This window comes from Halichoerus grypus, chromosome 11 (assembly GCF_964656455.1).
Source record: "Halichoerus grypus chromosome 11, mHalGry1.hap1.1, whole genome shotgun sequence".
Taxonomy (NCBI): domain Eukaryota; kingdom Metazoa; phylum Chordata; class Mammalia; order Carnivora; family Phocidae; genus Halichoerus; species Halichoerus grypus.
The window spans coordinates 5,327,957-5,349,632 of record NC_135722.1 but is presented as its reverse complement, the minus strand read 5'-3'; the positions used below and the strand labels follow the sequence as shown (position 1 = coordinate 5,349,632).

At 61.8% G+C, this 21,676-nt stretch overlaps 2 protein-coding genes across 7 annotated transcripts; both read left to right on the top strand.

Moving 5' to 3' along the window:
* Nucleotides 1-387: 387 nt before the first annotated feature.
* Nucleotides 388-6,339, top strand: TBC1D10C (TBC1 domain family member 10C). Of its 3 annotated transcripts, none has more exons than XM_036067535.2 (10): nt 388-445; nt 726-904; nt 1,604-1,703; nt 1,903-2,010; nt 2,097-2,203; nt 2,406-2,520; nt 3,069-3,134; nt 3,258-3,447; nt 5,195-5,349; nt 5,653-6,339. In XM_036067535.2, the coding sequence occupies exons 2-10, from the start codon at nt 753-755 to the stop codon at nt 5,998-6,000; spliced, it is 1,341 nt and encodes a 446-aa protein (XP_035923428.1). In that variant the 5' UTR covers nt 388-445; nt 726-752; the 3' UTR covers nt 6,001-6,339. The 3 variants fall into 3 exon arrangements, with proteins under 3 accessions (XP_035923428.1, XP_035923427.1, XP_035923426.1); XM_036067534.2 differs by having other exon boundaries at nt 411-463; XM_036067533.2 differs by lacking the exon at nt 388-445 and having other exon boundaries at nt 473-904.
* Nucleotides 6,340-11,541: 5,202 nt separating this feature from the next.
* CARNS1 (carnosine synthase 1) lies at nt 11,542-21,184 on the top strand. Of its 4 annotated transcripts, none has more exons than XM_036067519.2 (10): nt 11,543-11,655; nt 12,026-12,052; nt 13,393-13,653; nt 14,490-14,579; nt 14,829-15,316; nt 15,541-15,715; nt 15,807-15,892; nt 16,614-16,845; nt 16,946-17,226; nt 18,983-21,184. In XM_036067519.2, exons 3-10 carry the CDS (start codon nt 13,467-13,469, stop codon nt 20,207-20,209), a joined length of 2,766 nt encoding a protein of 921 aa, XP_035923412.1. In that variant the 5' UTR covers nt 11,543-11,655; nt 12,026-12,052; nt 13,393-13,466; the 3' UTR covers nt 20,210-21,184. The 4 variants fall into 4 exon arrangements, with proteins under 4 accessions (XP_035923413.1, XP_035923412.1, XP_077913855.1 ...); XM_078057729.1 differs by having other exon boundaries at nt 13,393-13,666; nt 16,674-16,845; XM_036067518.2 differs by having other exon boundaries at nt 13,393-13,666.
* The last annotated feature ends 492 nt before the right edge of the window (nt 21,185-21,676 follow it).

Below are 21,676 nucleotides of genomic sequence, written 5' to 3'. Positions count from 1 at the left end.
GCAGGGAAAGCTGCAGGCGGAGGGAGAAGCAGGCTCCCCGCTGAGCAAGGAGCCCTATGTAGGACTTGATCCCAGGACCCTGAGATCATGACCTGAGCCAAATGCAGACACTTAACTGACTGAGCCACCCAGGCGTCCCTGGGATCCTGAATTGTTTTACAAGCCGATAACCTCAAAACTGGAGGGGGCCTGGCCTCTGTACCTCGGGTGGGTCCTGGCCCCTTCACACCCAACGCAGGAACCCAAGCCTGCAGCCATCCAGCCCACGGGAGGGGAGGGGAGGAGAGGAGAGGGGAGGGGAGGAGCCCACGGCCCTGGGGGCACTGGGGCAGGCCGGAAGAGCCTCAGAGAGGAAGGGGTGACTCCCCCCACACTTGGGAGGGGAGTGTGGGAGGGGCCCCCAGCGGGTTGCTGAAGCTGCCAGAGGAGGAAGTGAGAGGAGGAGGTGAGGTGCAGCAGGGAGGTAAGCTGGTCTGGGCGGGGGGCAGGGGCTGAGTCTGGGGCTGGGCCTCTATACAGAGGCTTGGCTTTTCTGCCACTTCAGGGCCCACCATCCCCCCCCTCCAATAAAAGAGGGGACAGAAGGGGCTTGGTGAGATACCTTGAAGCCTCTCCCCTCTGAACCCTGCAGCCGGGTCCCTGGGCTGGGGATCGGCTGGATGGGAGCCCAGGCTCCAGGCTGGCCAGAAGCTGCCTCTCACACCGGCTCTCTCCACACCTTACAGCCTGTGGTAGCTTGGGTCTGGGGCACCATGGCCCAGGCCCTGGGGGAGGACCTGGTGCAAAATTTAGAGCTGCAGGACGACTCCAGCTCTCTGGGGTCCGACTCAGAGCTGAGTGGGCCCGGCCCATATCGCCAGGCTGACCGCTATGGCTTCATTGGGGGCAGCTCAGCAGAGCCAGGGTAAGTGGGGAAGGGATGGGGGCGGCAGGGTGCTGGGATTGAGGTTGGGGGCTGAGGGCTGAATTCTAGAGTGAAGCTCAACTTCGAGGGTCCTGGGGGGTGTGGGGACTCAGCCAGTGTCACCCCTCTTCGTGCTCCAGGTGGAATCCTAAAGCTGGCAGAGCTGAGGCAGGGGTGTCCCTCTTCCCCCAACCTCCCAGGCTTTGCACCTATCCTTGGGGCCAAATACCCGTCACCTTTTGATCTGCCCCAGTAATCCCAGAACCATACCAAAGAACCCATACCTCTACCCCTCCCCTTTCCCAATATATAGATAGGAAAACAAGTCCAGATAGGAACTGGCTCAAGGTCACACAGCAGATCAGACAGAGAACTCAGGACTGGCTTCTAGTCCACGGCTCTGTCCACCTCGCTTCTCTTATGAGTTGTCTGTGTTCCCATCCTGGGGGACAGCCAACCGGCCCCTCCCCCCCCCACATACCTACACACCCCCTTCAGTCTCTCCCGCTTCTGCCCACATCAGAGTCACATCCTTTCCTGTCCCTGTGACAACCATTGGCAACTCCTGGGTTACAGGTTACCCCCCAGAGATCTCCACGGCCAGGAGCTGAGCTTCCCCGGGGCAGCATGGAGGGTGGCAGGTGTGGGCCCTGGGAAACAGCTAGCCAACACCTCCGTGCCTGTGCCATGTGCCCGTAGGCCAGGTCACCCTCCTGCAGACCTTATCCGCCAGCGGGAGATGAAGTGGGTAGAGATGACCTCGCACTGGGAGAAAACCATGTCTCGGCGGTACAAGAAGGTGAGGGGAGGATGGGGCTCCCTGGCTCATCCCCCTTTGCCTCTGCCCACACCCTCCTGTGTCCCGGCACCTCCTGTCTTTTCCCCCTACGACCCAAAGGGCCCCTTGCCCCAGGACAGGCTGGGGCCTGGGACCTGCCAACAGGAGCAGGGGAAGCTGGCCTGGCTGATCTAACGGGGCCCCTTGGCGTCACCCTCAGGTCAAGACGCAGTGTCGGAAAGGCATCCCCTCGGCCCTGAGGCCCCGGTGCTGGCCCCTGTTGTGCGGGGCCCACGTGTGTCAGAACAAGAGCCCTTGTACCTATGAGGTAAGAGTTGGCGGGGTCCCTGCCTCCCCTTTCCAGAGCCCCTCGCCACTCTGAGCCCTCCCCACCACCTTCCTGTCCCCCCGCAGCAACTGGCCAAGGCCCCTGGAGACCCACAGTGGATGGAGACCATCAGCAGGGACCTGCACCGCCAGTTCCCTCTACACGAGATGTTTGTGTCACCTCAGGGTCACGGGTAGGCGGCCAGTGACACCCAGGGACCTCCAGCCCCACAACCTCCAAGGCCTTCAGCCCAGACCCCTGCCTCAGCGTTATAGCCGTACCTCTCGGGGGGACCCAGCAAGGCCCGGGGTGGGGCTGAGGCCTGGGAGGAGGCCCCCGGAGGGTGGGGAAGGGGTACCTGGAGGACCAGCCCCTGATGGGGTCTCCCGGCACAGGCAGCAGGGGCTCCTGCAGGTACTCAAGGCCTACACGCTGCATCGGCCCGAGCAGGGCTACTGTCAGGCCCAAGGCCCTGTGGCAGCCGTGCTACTCATGCATCTGCCCCCGGAGGTGAGTGCCCCCGGCCCCGCTGCAGGGGCTCGAGACCCTGACCCCCAGCCCCAGGGACTCTGGACTCAGGCACTGGGCTCCTTGACTCCCAGATCCTGTCCTAGTGACCTAGGGCCTCATGACCACCAACCTCAGTGACTTTCAAGCCCAACAACCTTGACTCCAGGAACCTGGGACCCTTCGCCCCTGCCCCCTGCCCCAGTGGCCTAAGAATCTGGACGTTGTCCCCTTGACCTCACGACTCCTGATTCTGAGCCCTGTGACCGTGATCTCAATGACCCCAAGAGCTCAGGACTTGAACTTTGGGACCCTCCCAGCCCTTGACCAGCGAACCCCAACTCTGTGACTCTGAAATTCGACATCATGAACCCTATGACTTCCAACCCCCTAAACCCATCGGTAGGCCTCTGGGCAGTGGGGAGACTTTTGGTAAGAGCCCAAGTTTAGGCTGTTTAGGCTCCGGGCTCCAGAGTCACCCCAGAGGGTACATAGGCCCTCCCCTGTGCTCCTTTCCCCTACCCTGCGGTTCCTTCTGTGCCCCCACCCAGGAGGCCTTCTGGTGCCTGGTACAGATCTGCGAGGTCTACCTCCCCGGCTACTACGGGCCCCACATGGTGAGAGGCTGGGAGGGGGCCGGAGGGCACCGGGAGGGACTGGGCAGGCGGGCAGGGGCCTGGGGACGGAGAGGGGCAGAGCCTGGGCTTCGGGAGCGGACGCGCTGACGGACTTGGCTGCAGGAGGCCGTGCAGCTGGACGCCGAGGTATTCACGGCCCTGCTTCGACGGCTGCTCCCGCGCGTGCACAAGCACCTGCAGCAGGTGGGCGTCGGGCCTCTGCTCTACCTGCCCGAGTGGTTCCTGTGCCTCTTTGCCCGCTCCCTGCCCTTCCCCACCGTGCTGCGCGTCTGGGACGCCTTCTTCAGCGAGGGTGAGTGGGCAGCTGGGGGGCGGGGGAGGCGCGGCCTGGCCTGGGAGCCTTGGGGTGCACACAGGGACGAGCACACCAGCTCTGCTCTGCCCCACCTGCCACTGCCAATCCTGGCCCCCGGTGCGGGTGCCAGTGGGTGCCAAGGGCGATGGTGTCGGGTTGGCTCTGGGGAGCAGCCCAGCCCCTGCCTGCACGTCACTGGTGTGATGGCTGGCGCTCCTGCCCCTGTGACGAGAGACACCCCCCCCCCGAGGGAGGGCAGGCTCTGCTGAGGGCGGGCTGGGGCCAGGGAGGCCCCCCCCAGGGAGGCGGGGCAGAGCTGGGGAGATCCCAGCGGTGCAGCTGTTCGGGGACTGGGCTCAGTGGGCACGGCCAGTGGCAGGGACGGGGGGGAGTGGGGGAGCGCTCATCCCTGGAGCCCACAGGCACTCGGAGAGCCCTCGCTGGTGCCCCGCATGGCTGTAGACGCTGGGACCCCTGCGTGAACGAGACCTACATTCTGGTGGGGGTGGGGATGGGAGCCAACAGTAGCCAAAGTAACAAGATATTTATAGGGGCGCCCGGCTGGCTCAGGGGTGGAGCGTGTGACTCTTGATCTCAGGGTCACGAGTTCAAGCCCCACGTTGGACATAGAGCTTAAAACAAAAAAGGTATTTCTAGATTGTCATAAGTGCCATGAAGAAAATAAAACAAGGGATGTGCCAGAGTGTTAGGGGAGCAGTGGGAGGAGAGTGCTGTTTTCAAGATGCTTTTGGCCTCTCCGTGGGGGCGGCAGACTTGCGGGGCCCATGTGGAGGCCGGGAGGCCGGGAGAGACACTGTCCACAGGGCCAGGCCACTGACGACTTGGGGGTGTGGGCGTGGACAGAGATGAAGCCGGAGAGGTCAGGCCAAGAGTGGGGGCAGTCGGGGCAGAGCTGAGCTGGACGTTTTAGGACTTGGGGGCTCTGCCTCGGTACCCCCATTGATAACCCACCTGCATTCTGTTCCCTATGGGTTGTCTGGCAGTTACAACCGAAAAATGGTAGAAATCAATCAGTACATTTATTGAGCACCTGCTGTGTGCCCAGTTGGTTCCAGGCACCCTTAGAGCTCTGGTCACAGGTGTCCAAGCTCCCATCTCCGTGTCACCACCCCCTCCAGCCTCACACCTTGGGGGCCGGGCAGGGCAGGCGGAGCCCTCTGGACGAGCAATGTCACAAGCTCCGTTTCGTCATGATGATGACACGAATGGTTGTGATCATCTCTTTACAAGGCATGGTTGTCACCAGACCTCACTGGTCCCCAGACTCGAGGCTGCCCGGAAGGGATTCTGAGGCTGCGGGAACAGCCCGAGGTCACACCTGCGCGTGCCCATGAGCGAGCGTGCATGGGTGTGTGCACGCGTGCACTATGCTCTTGGCTTAGCCGTGAAGAGTCTGGCGAGAATCCCTCTAGAACAAGAAGGTCACAGATCTGAGCTAGAAAGGCCTTCCTTGCAAGGACGAGCTGCCGAGGCGCAGAGAGCGGGCGTGAGGAGGCGTAGCCCCTGACTGCTGGCAGGCTGCTCTGCCCGGAAGCGCCTGCGGCCGCAGTCACTCACTCATCAGTGCCCCCACGTCGCAGTCCCACTGTCACTCACTGCTCCTGGTCTGAGTCGGCTGCGGAGCTGCAGGGGGGTGGAAGGCGCCTGGCGGAGGGCAGGCTCAGGTGCAGAACCGAGGAGGGGCAGGGCTGGCCCTGCACTGAGTGAGCCCCACGGCCCGCAGGTGTGAAGGTGCTGTTCCGCGTGGGGCTCACGCTGGTGCGCCTGGCGCTAGGCACCACTGAGCAGCGCCTGGCCTGCCCCGGGCTCCTGGAGACCCTCGGTGCCCTACGAGCCATCCCCCCCACCCAGCTGCAGGAGGAGGTCTTCATGTCCCAGGTGGGTGCCCCCCCTGCCTTGCCTTCCACAGTGGCCCAGCCCCTGCTGCTCAGGTGGGGAAACCGAGTCTCACAGCTGGAAGTCGGTGTGACACCCGGCGCCCAGTTCCTGTCCTCTGAGCAGCAGAGAATGTGAAAACCCGAGGCTTCAAGTAGATTTCTATGGTTCCCTTAGTGAGTCTGGCTGTCAGTCCCTCAGCCCTCAGCCACTTCCTGGGGCTGTGTCCTGCCCGCCCTGTGGGGACCTCATGGTTTCCTGCCCTCCCCCAGTCTGGGCACACTCAGTACCAACCACTCCGCGCAGGTGCACAGCGTGGCGCTGTCTGAGCAGGACCTGCAGCGGGAGATCAAGGTCCAGCTGGCCCGGCTGCCTGAGTCGACGTCCGGGCCGCCCCCCAGGCCTCAGGCCCGCCTGCCTGGGGCCCAAGCCATCTTTGAGGCCCAGCAGCTGGCGGGGGTGCGGGGAGGCACGAGGCCCGAGGTGCCCCGGATAGTGGTGCAGCCCCCAGAGGAGCCCAGGCCGCCGCGACGCAAGCCCCAGACCCGAGGCAAGACTTTCCACGGGCTCCTGACTCGGTCCAGGGGCCCCCCTCTCGAGGGCCCCCCCAGGTCTCATCGAGGCTCCGCCTCCTTCCTGGATACCCGGTTCTGAAGGTTCGACTTCTGAGGGCATCATGGACTCAGTGTCCCCTAACCCCAACTGCCCGATTGACTGATGGCCGCCTCATAAATGGGCACTGCACTTTACGGCTGGGATCTGGCGGCTCAGCTCCCTGCCCGGGGACTGTCAGACCCGAGGATGAAGGAAGATCACCGAGTGCGGTTTCAGGGGCCCCGGCCTGCCATCCTCCCACGGAGCCGTCCTGGTGCCCGGGCCCTTGCAAGCGTGGAAGCTGGCGCTGAAGAGGTGTGGGGTTAAGGGCACCTGGCTGGGCTAGCGGACCCCAGAGCGCTCCTGGGGAGGCCTCGAATAAAGTCTGACTGAGCAGAAGCCTGATGGATTTGGACTGAACGCTCTCCACCCCCAACTCTAGACCTCACCCGCTCCCAGTCCTGCGGTCCGGCCGCCCCGGGTTCCCACGGGGTACGCCGAGGCTGCCCATTGGCTGCTGAAAGCTGTTTACCCGCAGCAGGAGCCAATGGCGAGCCGCCTCGCGCAGCCTCTGGGGGGCAGGTAAGGCTCTGGCGCTCGTGGGAGGAAGGCTCCCCAAGTGGATGCTGGGCCCAGAAGTGGGGCTCTAGCCCCTGTTCTTCCCCTCCTCCCAGGTTGGTTCAGGACTCCCAAGGGCGGGGGCACCCTAGCCCAAGTCTGCCCCCCACCCGTGGTGCTGCTCCCGTCCTCGGAGACAGCCAGGCGAGAACAAAAGCCTACTGTGCCGGGACAAAGGAGAAAGGTCCCACAGGCCCTTGCCCACTCCCAAAGCCTTGGTCGTACCCCCTCGGGACTGCCACCATGGAAACTCCCTCCCACACTTGATAATTGCCCCTGTGGGTGCCTGGGGTGCCTGAGCCGTGAGCCATCACCAGGACAACGGGGCTGGCTCCGATGCCGGCTTGTGTCCCTACAGTGCCCGGTCCCGGCTGCCTTGCCTCCCTGGGGGCCCTGCCCTGCAGGCGGGAGGGTGGCAGGGCATGGTAGGACTCCGGAGTACTGGGAGAAAGCATCTGGACTCCCACTTCCACAGTGGATCTTTCAACCATGCTCGTCCCAGTGGCTGTGCTGGAACACTGGCCTGGCCACTGGTCAGACCCCTGATTTGGAATGTTCTGGTGACAGCATCACAGGTTGTGGGAGTACACTCACTCGTAACATATGTTCATCTGGTGCTTAGTATGTGCCTGGCCAGGGCCTGGCTCTGGGGCAGACCATACCGTACCCAAGGAGCCCACCACCTGGAGGAGGGAACACGGAGGTCTAGACCCAGGTCTGCGGAGTTTCCTGGGGGAAATTGAGGCTCAGGAGGGGAGAGGATTTAGCCAAGATTTCGCTGCCCGTGGCAGACCCTAGGTTTACCCCTGCCTCCACATCAGCAGCCATGAAGCTGCCCCCTACAACTGGGCGCCCACCCAGGTCTGTCCTCCTGGGGGTGCTCTCTCTCCTGCTCCCACCCACTCCCCCCGCCCTGTCCCAGCCTGAGTCCCAGCCCCTTGGAGTGTGGGGCAGCAGCTGGGGCCCCCGGTCTTAAAGAGAGCTTCCAGGGCCCTCCCTCCCTCCTCCCTGCCCCACTAAGGTACCTGTAGCTTAACGATAACCCACTCACCGGCACTTCCCAGAACTCTTTCTCAGATCCCCTCCCCCTCTGCAGGCAGCACAGATCGCCTCACTAGAGAAAGGGGAAATGGAGTGCCCAGCCCAAGATCACCATGAAGGGCAGAGCCCCTAGAGTTCAGGGCTCTGTGCCTTCTGGACAACACCTTAGCCTTAGGGCATCGAATGCAGTCTCAGGCTCTGTAGCAGGTAGGGTGGGGGGACCTACCCTTGGGGTCTGCTCCTAGACTCCCTGCCCTCCAAGGGCTCAGTTCTTCTGCTCAGAGGGTGGGGAAGCAGGAAAGCAGCAGCCTCGGCCCTGGGCCCCGGAATCTGTCATGAGGCTGGGAGGGGGGCCATGGTGACAGTGGGTCCCACTGGTTATAGACCTTAGGGGCAAATGGTCTCCGGCAGGACTCCTCCAGCTAGGGCTGACCTTTTCAGCTCAGGGAAGCATTTTCTGGGCAGGTGCCATTATCAAACATCTACATGGGGAGCCTGAGCTGGGTAGGGTGTGGGGGTGTCAGACCAGGAGAGAACTAGCACCCTCCTCATGTGAACACTTCTGCACACATTATCTTCACAAGACCATGCTAGCTCCTACAGTACCCGTGTGCTAGTTGGGAAAGACACCTCTCCTCCAGGCACATGCAGTCCTGTGTGGCAAAAGGGAAGTGACCACTCAGCTGGGTACCTTTGTGCAGTGAGCAACCTGAACAACCATAGTCAGTAAACCTGGCAGCCCCCGCTCCTGACAAACCTGCTTGGAAGGCGGCTTGGGGAAGGCAAACCATGTATCTGATGGCACTCAGCCTGCAGGGACTGAAGCTGGGATGGCACCCAGAGATGTCTGTTGGCCTGGGTCAGCCCCAGGGACAGGAGTGGGGGCCAAGCAAAAAAGTGGAAGGACAGGGGCCCCTGGCTGGCTCAATTGGAAGAGCATGCAACTCTTGATCTTGGGGTCGTTGAGTCTGAGTCCCATGTTGGGTGTAGAGATTACTTAAAAATAAATAAATAGGGCGCCTGGGTGGCTCAGTTGGTTAAGCGACTGCCTTCGGCTCAGGTCATGATCCTGGAGTCCTGGGATCGAGTCCCGCATCGGGCTCCCTGCTTGGCAGGGAGTCTGCTTCTCCCTCTGACCTTCCTCCCTCTCATGCTCTCTGTCTCTCATTCTCTCTCTCTCAAATAAATAAATAAAATCTTTAAAAAAAAAAAAATAAATAAATAAATAAATAAATAAATAAATAAATACACGTTTTTAAAAAGCAGAAGGGCAGATGGATCCCCACCTTGGTCGTGGGGAGGGCCCATGGTCTCCATCTTGCACTGCCACCCACCCCTGAGGTTCCCCATCCCCACGCTGTCCAGAAGCCAGACTCAGACTCCCTGCAAAGTCCCTGCATAGGAATTGTTCTCTTGCTCTCTGAGCTTGATTTTCTCCTACAGATAACGAGATAAAAGTTCCCACCCCAGCCCCAAGATCGCTCTATCAGTCACAGTATTATGAGGATGATTGTTCAGTTGATCCGGGCCACAGCTGACACGCTGCCTCTCCTCACCCCACCACTAGCTGGCTAGAGACAGAGCAGAAGCGCTCTGCCAGACCGCTTGCCCCAAGTGCCAGACCTTACCTTTCCTCCTTGCAAGGACAAGGCAAACGCCACAAGAGCTGGTGCCCGGCCAAGGCCCTCTGGGAGTGGGCACAGAACCACACTGCTCTCCGTACATGTGTGCACACGCTCCGGCAGATGGAAGACCCCAGCTCTGCCTCTCACCAGCACTGTGCTCAAGACCTGAGCCGAGATCAAGAGCCAGACACATGGGGCGCCTGGCTGGCTCAGTCGGTTGAATGTCTGACCCTTGATTTTAGCTCAGGTCCTGATCTCAGGGGTGTGGGATCGAGGCCTGCATCTGGCTCCTGCTCAGCAGAGTCTGCTTGAGATTCTCTCTCTCCCTCCCCGCGCTTGTGCACTCTCTCTCTCTCAAATAAATTAAAAAAAATATTTATTTATTTGAAAGAGAGAGACACAGCGAGAGAGGGAACACAAACAGAGAGAGAACGCTGAGCAGGGAGCCTGATGCGGGGCTCGATCCTAGGACCCTGGGTTCATGACCTGAGCTGAAGGCAGACGCCGAACAACTGAGCCACCCAGGTGCCCCCAAATAAAATCTTAAAAAAAAAAAGAGTCAGACTCTTAACCCGCTGAGCCACCCAGGTGCTGCCAGAAATGGAATCTTAAACCAGGATCAGGACTCACCTATCATCACTAGTTAGGTCGTCTGATAGACCTCTGCCATCCGCTAAAGGAAAGCGACCTTGCAAAACCCAATCCGCTGTTTTGCCCAGTACAACTTCCTTGTCTTTGCTCCCTTCTGCCTATAAGTCTTTCATTCTGCACAGCTCCTATGAATCGTTGAATAAAGCCAATCAAATCTTTAAAATTTACTCAGTTGACTTTCAGTTTTTTAACTCTTGTTAAGTGCCAAAAGCTCATGCTCCTTGACGACATCCGCACCCCACCTCTGTTCCTGCCAGTGGGATTGCCGTGGCGCTCAGGCTACCCCTGCCGTAAGAGAATGGACTTCTCGAGTGGCCACACCTAATTCCAGAGAGGCCGCCGAGCAGCCAGCCCTGGAAAGCTGTGTGGGGAATGTGGGCTGGGCTGGACGGACTCTGGATGAATCATTTCTCCCCTCGGAGTCCCTTCAGTGGTAGACAGGGGTGGGTCCTCTGTATACCCAAAGCTGTCCCCTCTGCCCCTACAGGTGCCACGGGCCCCTCGGTTCTCTCCCCCGAGCCCAGAAGGCTCTCGGGGACAGCCAGGGAGTCAGTCTCCAGCTCTGAGACAGGCAGGGAGAAGGTGTGGGTTCGAGGCTGTAAGGTGGAGGAATTGTCATAATAGCCCGCATGTGGTGGGTGCACGCAGGACCATGTACTAATCCTCCCCACAGCCCTGTGAGATGGGAACTAGCCCCATTTTAGGCAGGAGGAAAGTGAGGTTCAGACCAGAAAGGGGACGTGCCCAGGTCCTATGGCTGGAGCTAGGATTGACACCTGCCTACTGTGACACTCAAGGAGAGGGTGTGAGTCTCCGAATTTGTGGCCGTGAGCCAGGTCTCTTGAGGTGTTTTCTGTGGGTGCTTGGGTGAATGCACCTGGGTGTAAGGTTGTGTGTCTTGGGGAGACTGGGTGTAATTGCCGGTGTCCAGCAGACGTGGGTGTCCATGGGCAAGACAGATCCCGTACACACCCCCTTTCCTGGGCTCACATCCACTGGAACCCCACAGCTTGGGCACCCCCTTCCCTCTTGGCCCCCTGCAGGGCAGAGGGTCTCCCAGGAAACTGGGACTGCCCTTGTGGGGTCCTCTTACTGATTGGTCCCTACTCTGGTGGGGGCCAGGAGAGGTGAGGCAGGAACCCCACAGATGTTCAGGGACCCCTGCCCAACCCCGCCTTTCTGGGAGAGTCTGCCATAGGGCAGAGTGCTCATGGCCGAGGCAGACTGCTGGGGGCTGGGTGTGCTAGGGAGCTCAGGACTCCATCCAAGGGCAGGACTCCAGACTGTGGGCCCCGACTGCTCTCCTGGCCACCCCTCCCCGAAAGGCCAAGGGCAGCCCTGCCGCCGGTCTCTGCCCTCTCCAGCTCTCTCCCTCCGCCCCTCCTCTCTCCCTCTCTCTTTCTTCCATCCCCCTTCCATGCGGCACTGTCTCTCCCTCTGTCTCCCTCTGTCTCTTTCTGTCCCTGTCCGGGCTCCGTCTTTCCCTCACCGCAGCCCTGTGGCTGTGACCCTCTGTTCCACTTGGTCGGTCTCGCTCCCTGGCCCCACCCTGGAGCCCAGGTGTCGGGCTGGGGGGCGGGTGTCCGGACGCGGGCGGCGGGGCGGCGGGGGGGGGTGCCGGCTGGGGCCCCGCGCCGCCCCCGCCCCGCAATGGGCATGCCCCGGTCGCTTCTATATAAAGCCGAGCCGCCCGCTCCCGCTGTGCCGCCGCTGCCGCCAGCGCCGCCCGCCTGCCCCGCCGAGCCCCCGCCTGCCCCGCCGAGCCGCCGCGGCCCTCCAGGTACCCCGGCTCCTGCCCGCGCCCCGGGGAGAGCCACGGAGGGGGGCTGCGGGGCCAGGGGTCGCGGGGACCCAGCGCGCCCCCCGCTGGAAGGGCGGGGTGCTAGGACCCCAGCGCTGCCCGGCGCAACCCCGCGAGGCGTGAGCTGGGGGGCGAGGGAGGGGTGTCAGGACCCCTGCGGTCCCGGCGGCAGAAATCCCACGACCTCCTTGGGTGGGGGTGGGGCAGCCGTGGACACCTGTCAGGGACAGGACACAGGCGCCTTGGGGGCCACCTCGCCGCCCCCGAGTCTGAGGGGCTGGGCAGTGGGGTACAGACCCGGCTGCCCTGACTCCCCCCTTTGTCTCTTTCCTTCTGTCTCTGCCATCAGTCTCTCAGCCGCTGCACCTGTAAGATGGTGAGTCTCCTCTGCTCCTTCCCCCAAAAGGCCCAAGCCCCTGGCCAGAGGGAGGGCCCAGAGGGCAGGGTTTGGCACCCCAAAGCCTCACCCTGGGGGCTCCCCTGTGCAGACAGCTCAGACCTATGACCAGCGGCCCGCACTGTGGTTGACTCTCCGCTCCGGGTGACATGGGACAAGCAGCTGCTGTGTGTGCCAGGCACTTCCTCTCTCCCCCACCAGCTCCGGGGATGGGCACTGTTGGTCCCCTTTGGCATTCATTCATTCTGCAACATTCACTGAGCCCCTACTATGCATCTGACACCATTCCAGGTTTGGGGACATAGCAATGCATGAACAGTGTGTGCTCTCAGGGAACACACACCTTCTTCTTCTTTTTGGAACACACCTTCTAAGAGAAGGCACGAGGCTCAGAATTTGGAACTGGTCAGCCTGGAGTCCAGCCCAGGTCTCAAGCGCAGGCCTGCCCTCCTGGCCACAGCGCACTGTCTTCCCATGACTGAAACCTCACCGGCCTCCTGGGGTGGGACAGGGCAGGTGCCAGGCCCCCACAAGGCCCAAAGAAACCTTGTAACTTTCCTAAGGTAGCCCACCCAGGCTGTCCCCTGGAGGACAGGCCCACCTCTGTCCCCACCTGTGGTCACACAGAGCCTCTGAGCTGCCTCATGCGGGAGTCAGCCAGCCTCAGAGAGGGGCAGGGGTGTAAAATTTCATCCAAAGAAAGCATTTCCATGACTCAGAACATCTGAAAAAAGGGCACGGGCTTTTTCCCCCACCAGTCCCTAGCACAGGGCTGGGCACACAGTAGGTCCTCAAGGCCTACTTAGGTGGCAGTGGAAAGATTCACCTACACATTTAGGTCTCAGCAGAGCTCCATGATGGTAGTAGATAGGTTACCAAGGCCAGAGAGAAATGAGCAGCTCAAGCGATTGCTTGGTTCGTTCGTTCATTTATCCTCAATCAACGCTTATTGAGCAGCTATGGTGTGCTAGAACTGCTTCGATGAACAAAACAGACCAAAACCTCTGGTCCTGAGAACGAAGCTAGGGCAGACCTTGGCGTGGGATGGGGGGGGGGGCAGTGGTCCAGCCAGCAGCACATTGCTTTCTACACCCAGCCCCCCGGAGCACTGCACCTGTGTTTTACAAACCACCTCTACCTACATGTTCCTGGTGACAGGCCTTCATCCCCTAGCCCAACTCCATCCCCTCCTGGTTCCTAGGACAGTCTCTGCCCTGAACATAACCCAAGGTTAGGGGTGTGGAGGGCTTATACCCTTGGGTGACTTAATGTGCCCTTTGCCCACTCTGCCCAAGACCCACCACTTCTGCCCCTCTCAGCTCTCCCTGGATCCGCTGGGTCCCGAGTGGGACTGCCCCCTGGGCTCCAAGGACCTGGAGGAAGAGGAGGGCCCATGGGGAGGAGGCTCTGGCCTGCCGCCCCCAGGCTGCTTCCCTGGCTCCTGGCACCAGGACGTGGGCCTGGACTGCAAGGGCTCCCTCGAGGGGGCGGAGGCCCGGGCCTGGACTGTCTACTACTACGGCCTCCTGCAGAGCTGTCTGCAGCAAGCCGGCCTCCCGGAGACCCAGGACCGCAGCCAGGTGCCCCGCACAGGTGCCCAAGGGCTCCAGGGAGGGGGGAGCCTGGGGGGGGAGGGGGGCACCCTCAGCCCAGCCTGCTTCCCATCCCTGTCAAGGTCAGCCCCTTCCCCCAGGCTCTGGCTGGATCTGGAGCCAGGGAGGCAAGGCCAGTCGACCTCCAGCAGACAAGCATTGTTTCAAAGGGCATCTGGCACCAGTAAAGTCAGAGATCAAGGCTTCCCTCCTGTCCCCAGAAGACCGAGCCGTGGGATTTGTCATCCATGTTCTGTGGAGCCAGAGCTTCTATAGACGTGTCTTGGGAGCTGCTGTGGAAGCAGCTAACAGTTGGGACCCAAAACTCCTTCCCTAGTTTATCTGTTTTATTTTTATTTATTAATTTTTACATCTGTTTTAAAGATTAGGTGGCCACAAAGGTTTTGTGTGGACAGAGGCTTCACAGCCAGAATACATGAAAATCACAGACTGGGAAACTGAGGCACAGGGACTCCCCCCCCCCCCCCCCACCGCACTGCATGGGGGCCACGGGTCACAGAGAAAGTCAGTGTCAAAGCCCAGGCTAGAACCCAGCTCTCCAGTCACTCAGCCTCCAGTCCCTCCCAGGCTAGCTGCAGAGAGGAGGGAGCAGCCTCACCGGGCGGGATGGGCAGGCAGTTTCCCTTTCCCCTTCCAGCGTCTTCTCTGTCCTCTCTACCCTTCTCAGCCCACACTGGCAAGGACCTGGGGGCCCCCGGGGGGGGGAGGGCGGGGCTATGGGCAGAGAAGGGTAGGCAGAAAGATAGCAGGGGGAGTCCCTATTGAGCTTGGCAATGTTCTCCCCACCCCCACCCCACCCCCAGGCTGCCCTGGTGCGGAGGTGACCTTATGCGTTCTGGGATCCCCCAGCACCTTTCTGTCTGTGCTGCTGGAGGGTGGGGTCCAGAGCCCGGGTGAGTATGTGCCCAAGTTCCCCCGCCCGCTCCTACAGAAAGGGCAGCCCTGCCCTGGCCCGGCCACATCCCGAAATACCCACTGACTCTGGCAAGTGCCTGCATTCTGCTGGGCCGGCTGCCATGCTCCGAGTGGGGGTGGGTTCTGGGAGCAGCTGCCCCCCACTACCCAGGGCCCCGGGCTGGAGGCGAAGGACATGGGGGCATTAAGCCTTCCCTGGCCAGCAACCCTCCTCCCTCTGCCCACAGGAAACATGCTCCTCTGCCTGTCCCCTACTTGGCTGACGAAGGTGCCGGCACTTGGGCAACCGGGCGAGGCGGTCCTGCTGGTGTCCAAGGCTGTGAGCTTCCACCCAGGGGGCCTGACATTCCTGGATGACTTTGTCCCCCCACGCCGAGCCACCTACTTCCTGGCGGGCCTGGGGCTGGGACCTGGCCGGGGTCGAGAGGCAGCTGAACTTGCCCGTGACCTGACCTGTCCCACCGGAGCCTCGGCTGAGCTGGCCCGGCTGCTGGAGGACAGGCTGCTGACAAGGCGACTGCTGGCTCAGCACGGAGGTGTGGCCGTACCAGCTACCCTGGCTTTCACCTATAAGCCCCCGGCACTGCTGCGGGGCGGGGAGGCCGGCCCGGGCCTACGGCTGGTGGAGCTGAGTGGCAAAGAGGACCAGCAGACACTGGTGAAGGAGGAAGTAGGGGCCTTTCTGCACTCCGGGGCCCTGGCTGATGCCCTGCAGGTAACAGGCTCCTGCCTCCGAGGTCCGTGCAGATGCCAGCAGGATGGGACCCATGCATGGTTACCCAGTCCTGCTGGGAAGTTGTCCCCAACTTGGAGCCCTCCTGCTGGCATCTCTCTCTGGGGCAGTCCCCTCCCTTCTTACCTCCGTTTACACATCGGATCCTATGGTACCCCACAGGTCCATGGGGTGGTAAGGAGACCCCCTTCCCCTCCCTGCTGCAGGTGGCCGTGAAGCTCAGTGGCTGGCGCTGGCGGGGGCGGCAGGCACTACGTGTGTACCCTCGAGTGGAGCTGAGCACAGTGGTGGACACAGTGCTGGCATTGTTGGAGAAACTGGAGGAGGAGGAGAGTGTCCTGGTGGAGGCTGTGTGCCCACCTGCCCGGCTACCCTTCCCAGGTGAGAGCCACCTGGGCCAGCCAGGAGTGGGAGCTTGGCTCGCCCTCCTGGCTGCTCTGTGCCGGGCTCAGGCCTCACCGTCCTTCCCCAGGCAGTCCCCCACCTGGCCCTGAGCTGGCTGTGCGCATCTGTGCTGTGGTATGTCGGACACAGGGTGACAGGCCCCTGCTGAGCAAGGTGAGCGTGGCCCAGGTTTAGGTCCTGACCCTGCCGCCACACCCCAGCCCAGCCCTAATGAGCTGCTGAGGGCCCCGGGCAGAGAGAAGACATAATCTTTGGGGGGAATCCTGGTGGCCTCTAGGAGGACTCCTGGGTCTGACGCGTTTTCCCGTCCCTTTCCACCCTTCCTGCCTCAGGAGCTCTGCCTGGTACGGGGTACCAGGGCCCAGGGCTGAATCCTCTTACCCACAGAAGAGGCTGACCCAGGGTCTCTGAACTGCCAGTGTCTGGAGTCCTTTAGGAGGGGCCTCCAAGCCGGGGAACTCAAGGCAGCTTGAGGACCCTCCTGGGAACACAGCTCTGAGCCAACCTGAGGGACAGTCTGTCAACCCTGCCCTCGTGGAGGTCTAGGGTGGGGCACACCAGGGTGGCACAGGCCCCAGGGCCTGCAGGAGCTAGGAGCAAGCGTGCTTGGAGCCTTCAAGGAGCAGAGACCCCGGCTGGGCCTGGAAGCCTGGGTAGAATCCCCTTAGGGTCTAAAGGACCAGAGGGGCAGTGGCGGGGAAAGTGGTTTGTGCAGCGGAAGTCACGGAGGAGGACTGGGCTACTTGAATGTCCAGTGAGAGGTCTGGCCTGGACCTCGGCACCAGGGTAGGTGTTCAGGGGAGGGGTGTGGGGGGTGGTATGGGGCCTGGGACGGCTCCTCCTGGGCCCACACCCTCAGCCACACCCTGCCCAGGTGGTGTGCAGCGTGGGCCGTGAGGACCGGCCTCTGCGGCACCAGAGCTCCTTGCCACAGACGCTGGAGGCAGCACTGGCCCGGTGCGGCCTGGGTGAGACGGGACAGGTGGCGGTCGTGCGACGGCGCGTCAAGGCGGCGGCCGAGGCCGCGCTGGCCGCCGTGCTGGCCCTGGAGGCCGGCCTGAGCGCTGAGCAGCGCGGGGGGCGCCGGGCCCGCACGGACTTCCTCGGTGAGTGCGCACGGCCCGGGCGGGGGTCGGGGGTCGGGGGCCGGGGGCCGGGCGAGGCCGGAGGGCAGCCCGCTGAGCCCGCGCCGCCCGCCCGGCCCAGGCGTGGACTTCGCGCTGACGGTGGAAGGCCGCGTGCTGACCCCCGTGGCCCTGGAGCTGAACAGCGGCCTGTGTCTAGAGGCGTGCGGCGCGCTCGAGGGGCTGTGGGCCGCGCAGCGCCCGCGGTCGGCGGCCGAGGACGCGGCGGCCGCGCCGCTCGTGGAGACCATGCTGCGGCGGTCCGCGCACTGCCTCGTGGAGGGCAAGCAGCTGCTGCTGATCGGCGCCGGCGGCGTCAGCAAGAAGTTCGTGTGGGAGGCGGCGCGCGACTACGGGCTCAAGGTGGGCGGGGCGCGGGGCGGGGCGCGGGGCGCGGGGCGGGGCCGGTCCGGAGTCCCGGCCCCTGTGGTGGAGGCGGCAACCTGGGCGCCCGGGCGCGGAGGGCTTCGGGGCGGGGCCAGCACCGCTGGGGGCGGAGCCTGCGCTGGGCGTGCCCGCTGGGGGCTCTAGAGCCCAGGAGTAGGGGCGGGGCCCGCTGCCCCACCGAGGTTAGAAATTTCAACTTTTTGTATTTACTTATTTGAGAGAGAGCGAGAGTGAGAGAGCACAAGCGGGGGTGGGGAGGCGGCAGCAGAGGGAAAGGGAGAAGCAGGTTGCCTGCTGAGCAAGGAGCCCAGTGCGGGGCTGGATTCCAGGACCCCGAGATCATGACCTGAGCAGAAGGCACAGGCTTAACTGACTGAGCCACCCAGGCACCCCAGAAGTCTAAACTCTTTTTGGCCTCCGGCCGAATTCTGTTTCAGCGAGGTGAAAGAGGACCTCGGGAAGGGCACAGAGCCCCCTCCAGGGCAAAAAAGAGCCCAGCGCAGATGGGCTGGAGGGGCGGGGGCGTCATTCAGGGTTAGTACCAGAACCAGGACCTTGAATGCCAGGCTAAGGAGCCTGGCCTATCCTGCAGGAAAGGCAGGCCCTTCGAGGTTGAATTCCTGAGGGCACGAGTAGGGTGCTGGAGAGCAGCTTACAGGTCCCGAATCAAGTTCACAGCAGTGGCCTCACATTAAAGAATCTGGAGCCATGCAGGCAGAGTAGGCATTCTTTTCTTTTCTTTTTAAGATTTTATTTATTTATTTGACAGAGACAGGCGAGAGGGAACACAAGTAGGGGGAATGGGAGAGGGAGAAGCAGGCTTCCTGCGGAGCAGGGAGCCTGATGCCGGGCTCGATCCCAGGACCCTGGGATCATGACCTGAGCCGGAGGCAGACGCTTAACGACTGAGCCACCCAGCCTCCCCCAGAGTAGGCATTCTTATCCCCCATTGAACAGATAAGATAACAGAGGCCAGGTTCTTCCTGGCTCTAATCTACCACAATGGTCTCCTCTCCCCTCTTCCACAGTACCACACCCCCTTGGGAATCCACCCCTCCAGCCATTCCTATGCCTCTTCACTCCCTGCCTTGCACATTGTGCTCTCCACTTGGAACGTCTTTCTACTCCTCATGCTGCCAAGTGTTAACAGTGCTCACAGCCATGCTCCCCTGTCTCTTTAGGAGCAGCCTCTGCCCTGGGAACCAGCTGCTTTGTGTCTGTGTTCCCCCAGCGGGCAGTGAGATTTGGGGCGCAGGGCCCCACTGGATTCCTCCGTGGGCACCCCTGGGGTCAGAACTCTTTGGGTGAATGACGACCAAGAGCATGATGCCCAAAGACACCAGGCCACCTGTCCCTACCCCCAACCTGGTGGTTCCCCTACAAGCTGTGGTCAGAGTGAGAATGAGCCCACCAACCCTCTCTCTTTGCTCCAGCCCCTGCTGCCCAGATCACACCCTTTCCCTTGTGCCGCCATCTCTCCTCTGGCTGAGTTTTACTCAGCTCCCAGCCTAAGCATTGCCTCCTTTCGGCTGCCTTCCCTCCCCTCCAGACTGGGTTAGATGTGCCAGTTCTGCACCTTCCATTTAGTCAATCATCAACGAATATTTTTTGAGCCCCTAGAACTGGTGAGTCGGTCTCCGCTGAGGGCCAAAACCATGTCTAGGCCCCATCCGGTCTCCCCAGCGTCCAGCACAGGCTGACCTGGGTGCGTTGTGCTCCGTGCTTTCTGCAGCTGCACCTGGTGGAGTCGGACCCCAACCACTTTGCATCCCAACTGGTGCACACTTTCATCCACTTTGATGTGACAGAGCACCGGCGGGATGAAGAGAATGCACGGTTGCTGGCGGAACTGGTGCGGGCCCGTGGCCTGCAGCTGGATGGCTGCTTCTCCTACTGGGACGACTGCCTAGTGCTCACGGCCTTGCTCTGCCAGGAGCTGGGGCTGCCCTGCAGCCCCCCAGCTGCCATGCGCTTGGCCAAGCAGAAGAGCTGCACCCAGCTGCACCTGTTGCGCTGCCAGGGCCCACCCTGGCCTGCGCCCTCCCTCCACGCTGTGCCCTGCTGCCCGCTGGAGAGTGAGGCCGATGTGGAGAAGGCCGTCCACCAGGTGCCCCTGCCAGGTGTCATGAAACTGGAGTTCGGGGCAGGCGCAGTGGGTGTGCGGCTGGTGGAGGACGCGCCACAGTGCCACGAACACTTTTCCCAGATCGCCCGCGACCTGCAGGGGGAGGCCGACCACCCCGGCATTGGGCTGGGCTGGGGCAACGCCATGCTGCTGATGGAGTTCATTGAGGGCACCGAGCACGATGTGGACCTGGTGTTGTTTGGTGGGCGACTGCTGGCCGCCTTCGTGTCCGACAACGGCCCCACGAGGCTGCCCGGCTTCACGGAGACGGCAGCCTGCATGCCCACCGGGCTGGCACCCGAGCAGGAGGCCCAGCTGGTGCAGGCAGCCTTCCGCTGTTGCCTGGGCTGTGGGCTGCTGGATGGGGTGTTCAACGTGGAGCTCAAGCTGACTGGGGCTGGGCCGAAGCTCATCGAGATCAACCCTCGCATGGGCGGCTTCTACCTGAGAGACTGGATCCTGGAGCTCTATGGTGTGGACCTGCTGCTGGCAGCAGCTATGGTGGCCTGCGGCCTGCGGCCTGCCTTGCCCACCCACCCACGTGCCCGTGGCCACCTGGTGGGGGTCATGTGCCTGGTGTCCCAGCACTTGCAGGTGCTGAGTTCCACCGCCAGCCGTGAGACCCTGCAGGCTCTTCATGACCAGGGCCTGCTGCGCCTCAATTGGCTGGAGGAGGTCCTGGTGCCGGGCGAATACGAGGAGCCCTACTGCAGCGTGGCCTGTGCTGGGTCCAGCCCGGCTGAGGCTCGCCTCCGCCTCCTGGGCCTCTGCCAGGGTCTGGGCATCGATGGGCCCCACTACCCTGTTGCCCACTTCCTGTCCCACTTCAAATAGTGCCTCTCTTCCTGGACCCCTGCCCCAACCCTGGCCTGGCCCCCCCCAAGGCCTCAGGTCTGTTCCAGAATAACAGGGCCATTTGACACGAAGGCCTCCTGAGCTTGAGGGCCACAAAAAAAGTATGTGGGGGGGCCCACTGGCCCCTCTTGCTGTCAGTCCAGCACAGGCCCCAATCCTGCCCCACGAGTCTAGCCATGGAGAAACAGCAACAGCTGCGTGCATACACACAAGCACACGCACACGCACGCGCACGCACGCACACACTGCAGGGAGGCGGGAGTGGGCCCAAACTTAGCCCCTCTTTGACATCCCTCCAGGTCTGTCTCTCCTCCTGCAGCCTACAGGAAGAGAGAAGCTGGCTGGCCCCTGGCCTTGGACAAATCCCACAAAAGCCTGAGATGAAACGCCCTGTCTTCTTACTCTTAACCCTCATTTAGAAATTCCAGGATATTTCTAGAGCCCGCTGACAACTTTTGGCAGTGCTCTGCCTGCCTCATTTGGCCTGAGCAGTAGAAGCAGGTGCCCTGGGGTCAGCAGGAACCATCTCCTCTCCAGGCAGACACTATTGCCCCATTCTACAGATGAGGAAACAGGCTCAGAGAGGAACAACCATTGCCTCAAGGTCACACCACAGTAGCTGGGGGGTCAAGGGACAAGGTACAGGGTCCAGGTTTCCACTTTTACTAAGTCTTATGTGCCCGCTCAGCTTCTAAACCCCACTCACCTCCCTGCCCTCATTCATATGTGACCTTAAGACAAGTGAACGCCCCCTCCCATGCAGCACACACCTTCTCCACCAAGCTTTGGTGCTTTGGCCTCTGGCATAACTAACCGGCATTGGCAGAGGAGAGTCTACACTCCCTTCCTGATTCAGGGGAGTCTGCTTCAATAACTCGGCCCCTGTGCAGCGCAGGACCTGGGGCTCGCTCCACAAGCATCCCTCTCCAAATAAAGGCTTATGAACTAATGAAAGGTCTGGCATGTGGTTCTTGCAACTTGGACAATACCCCTCAGGCTCAGCTAGATGGGAGTTGGGGATGGGAGGGGGGAGAGGTGGCTAGGGGACACCCGTAGCATCTGGAGCTAAGGATAAAACACCCTACTGGCCAGGCCTCTGTGTTGGAGGGGCCTGCCATGGTCACTCACAACGGGACCCAAACCTGAGGGTCTCTGGAGGGTGGAAATGCAACCAGAGGGCCACATCCAACTAAACAACCCTCTTCCAGCCTGGAGACTCCTGAGTTCTGTCCAGCTGAGTTCATATTTAGCCTCCCCATCCAACTGGAATGCACATCCAGACAGCCTCCAACAGTCAGAACTCATCCAAGACCTAGTGTGGCCCAAATTCACCCCTACAGAGCTCCAGGCAACGAGAATCCATGCCCAAATCTAAAGTCACAGACCAGGTTTTGTGTATTCATTCATTCATTCATTCATTATTTTAACGAAGTTTTATTACGTGCC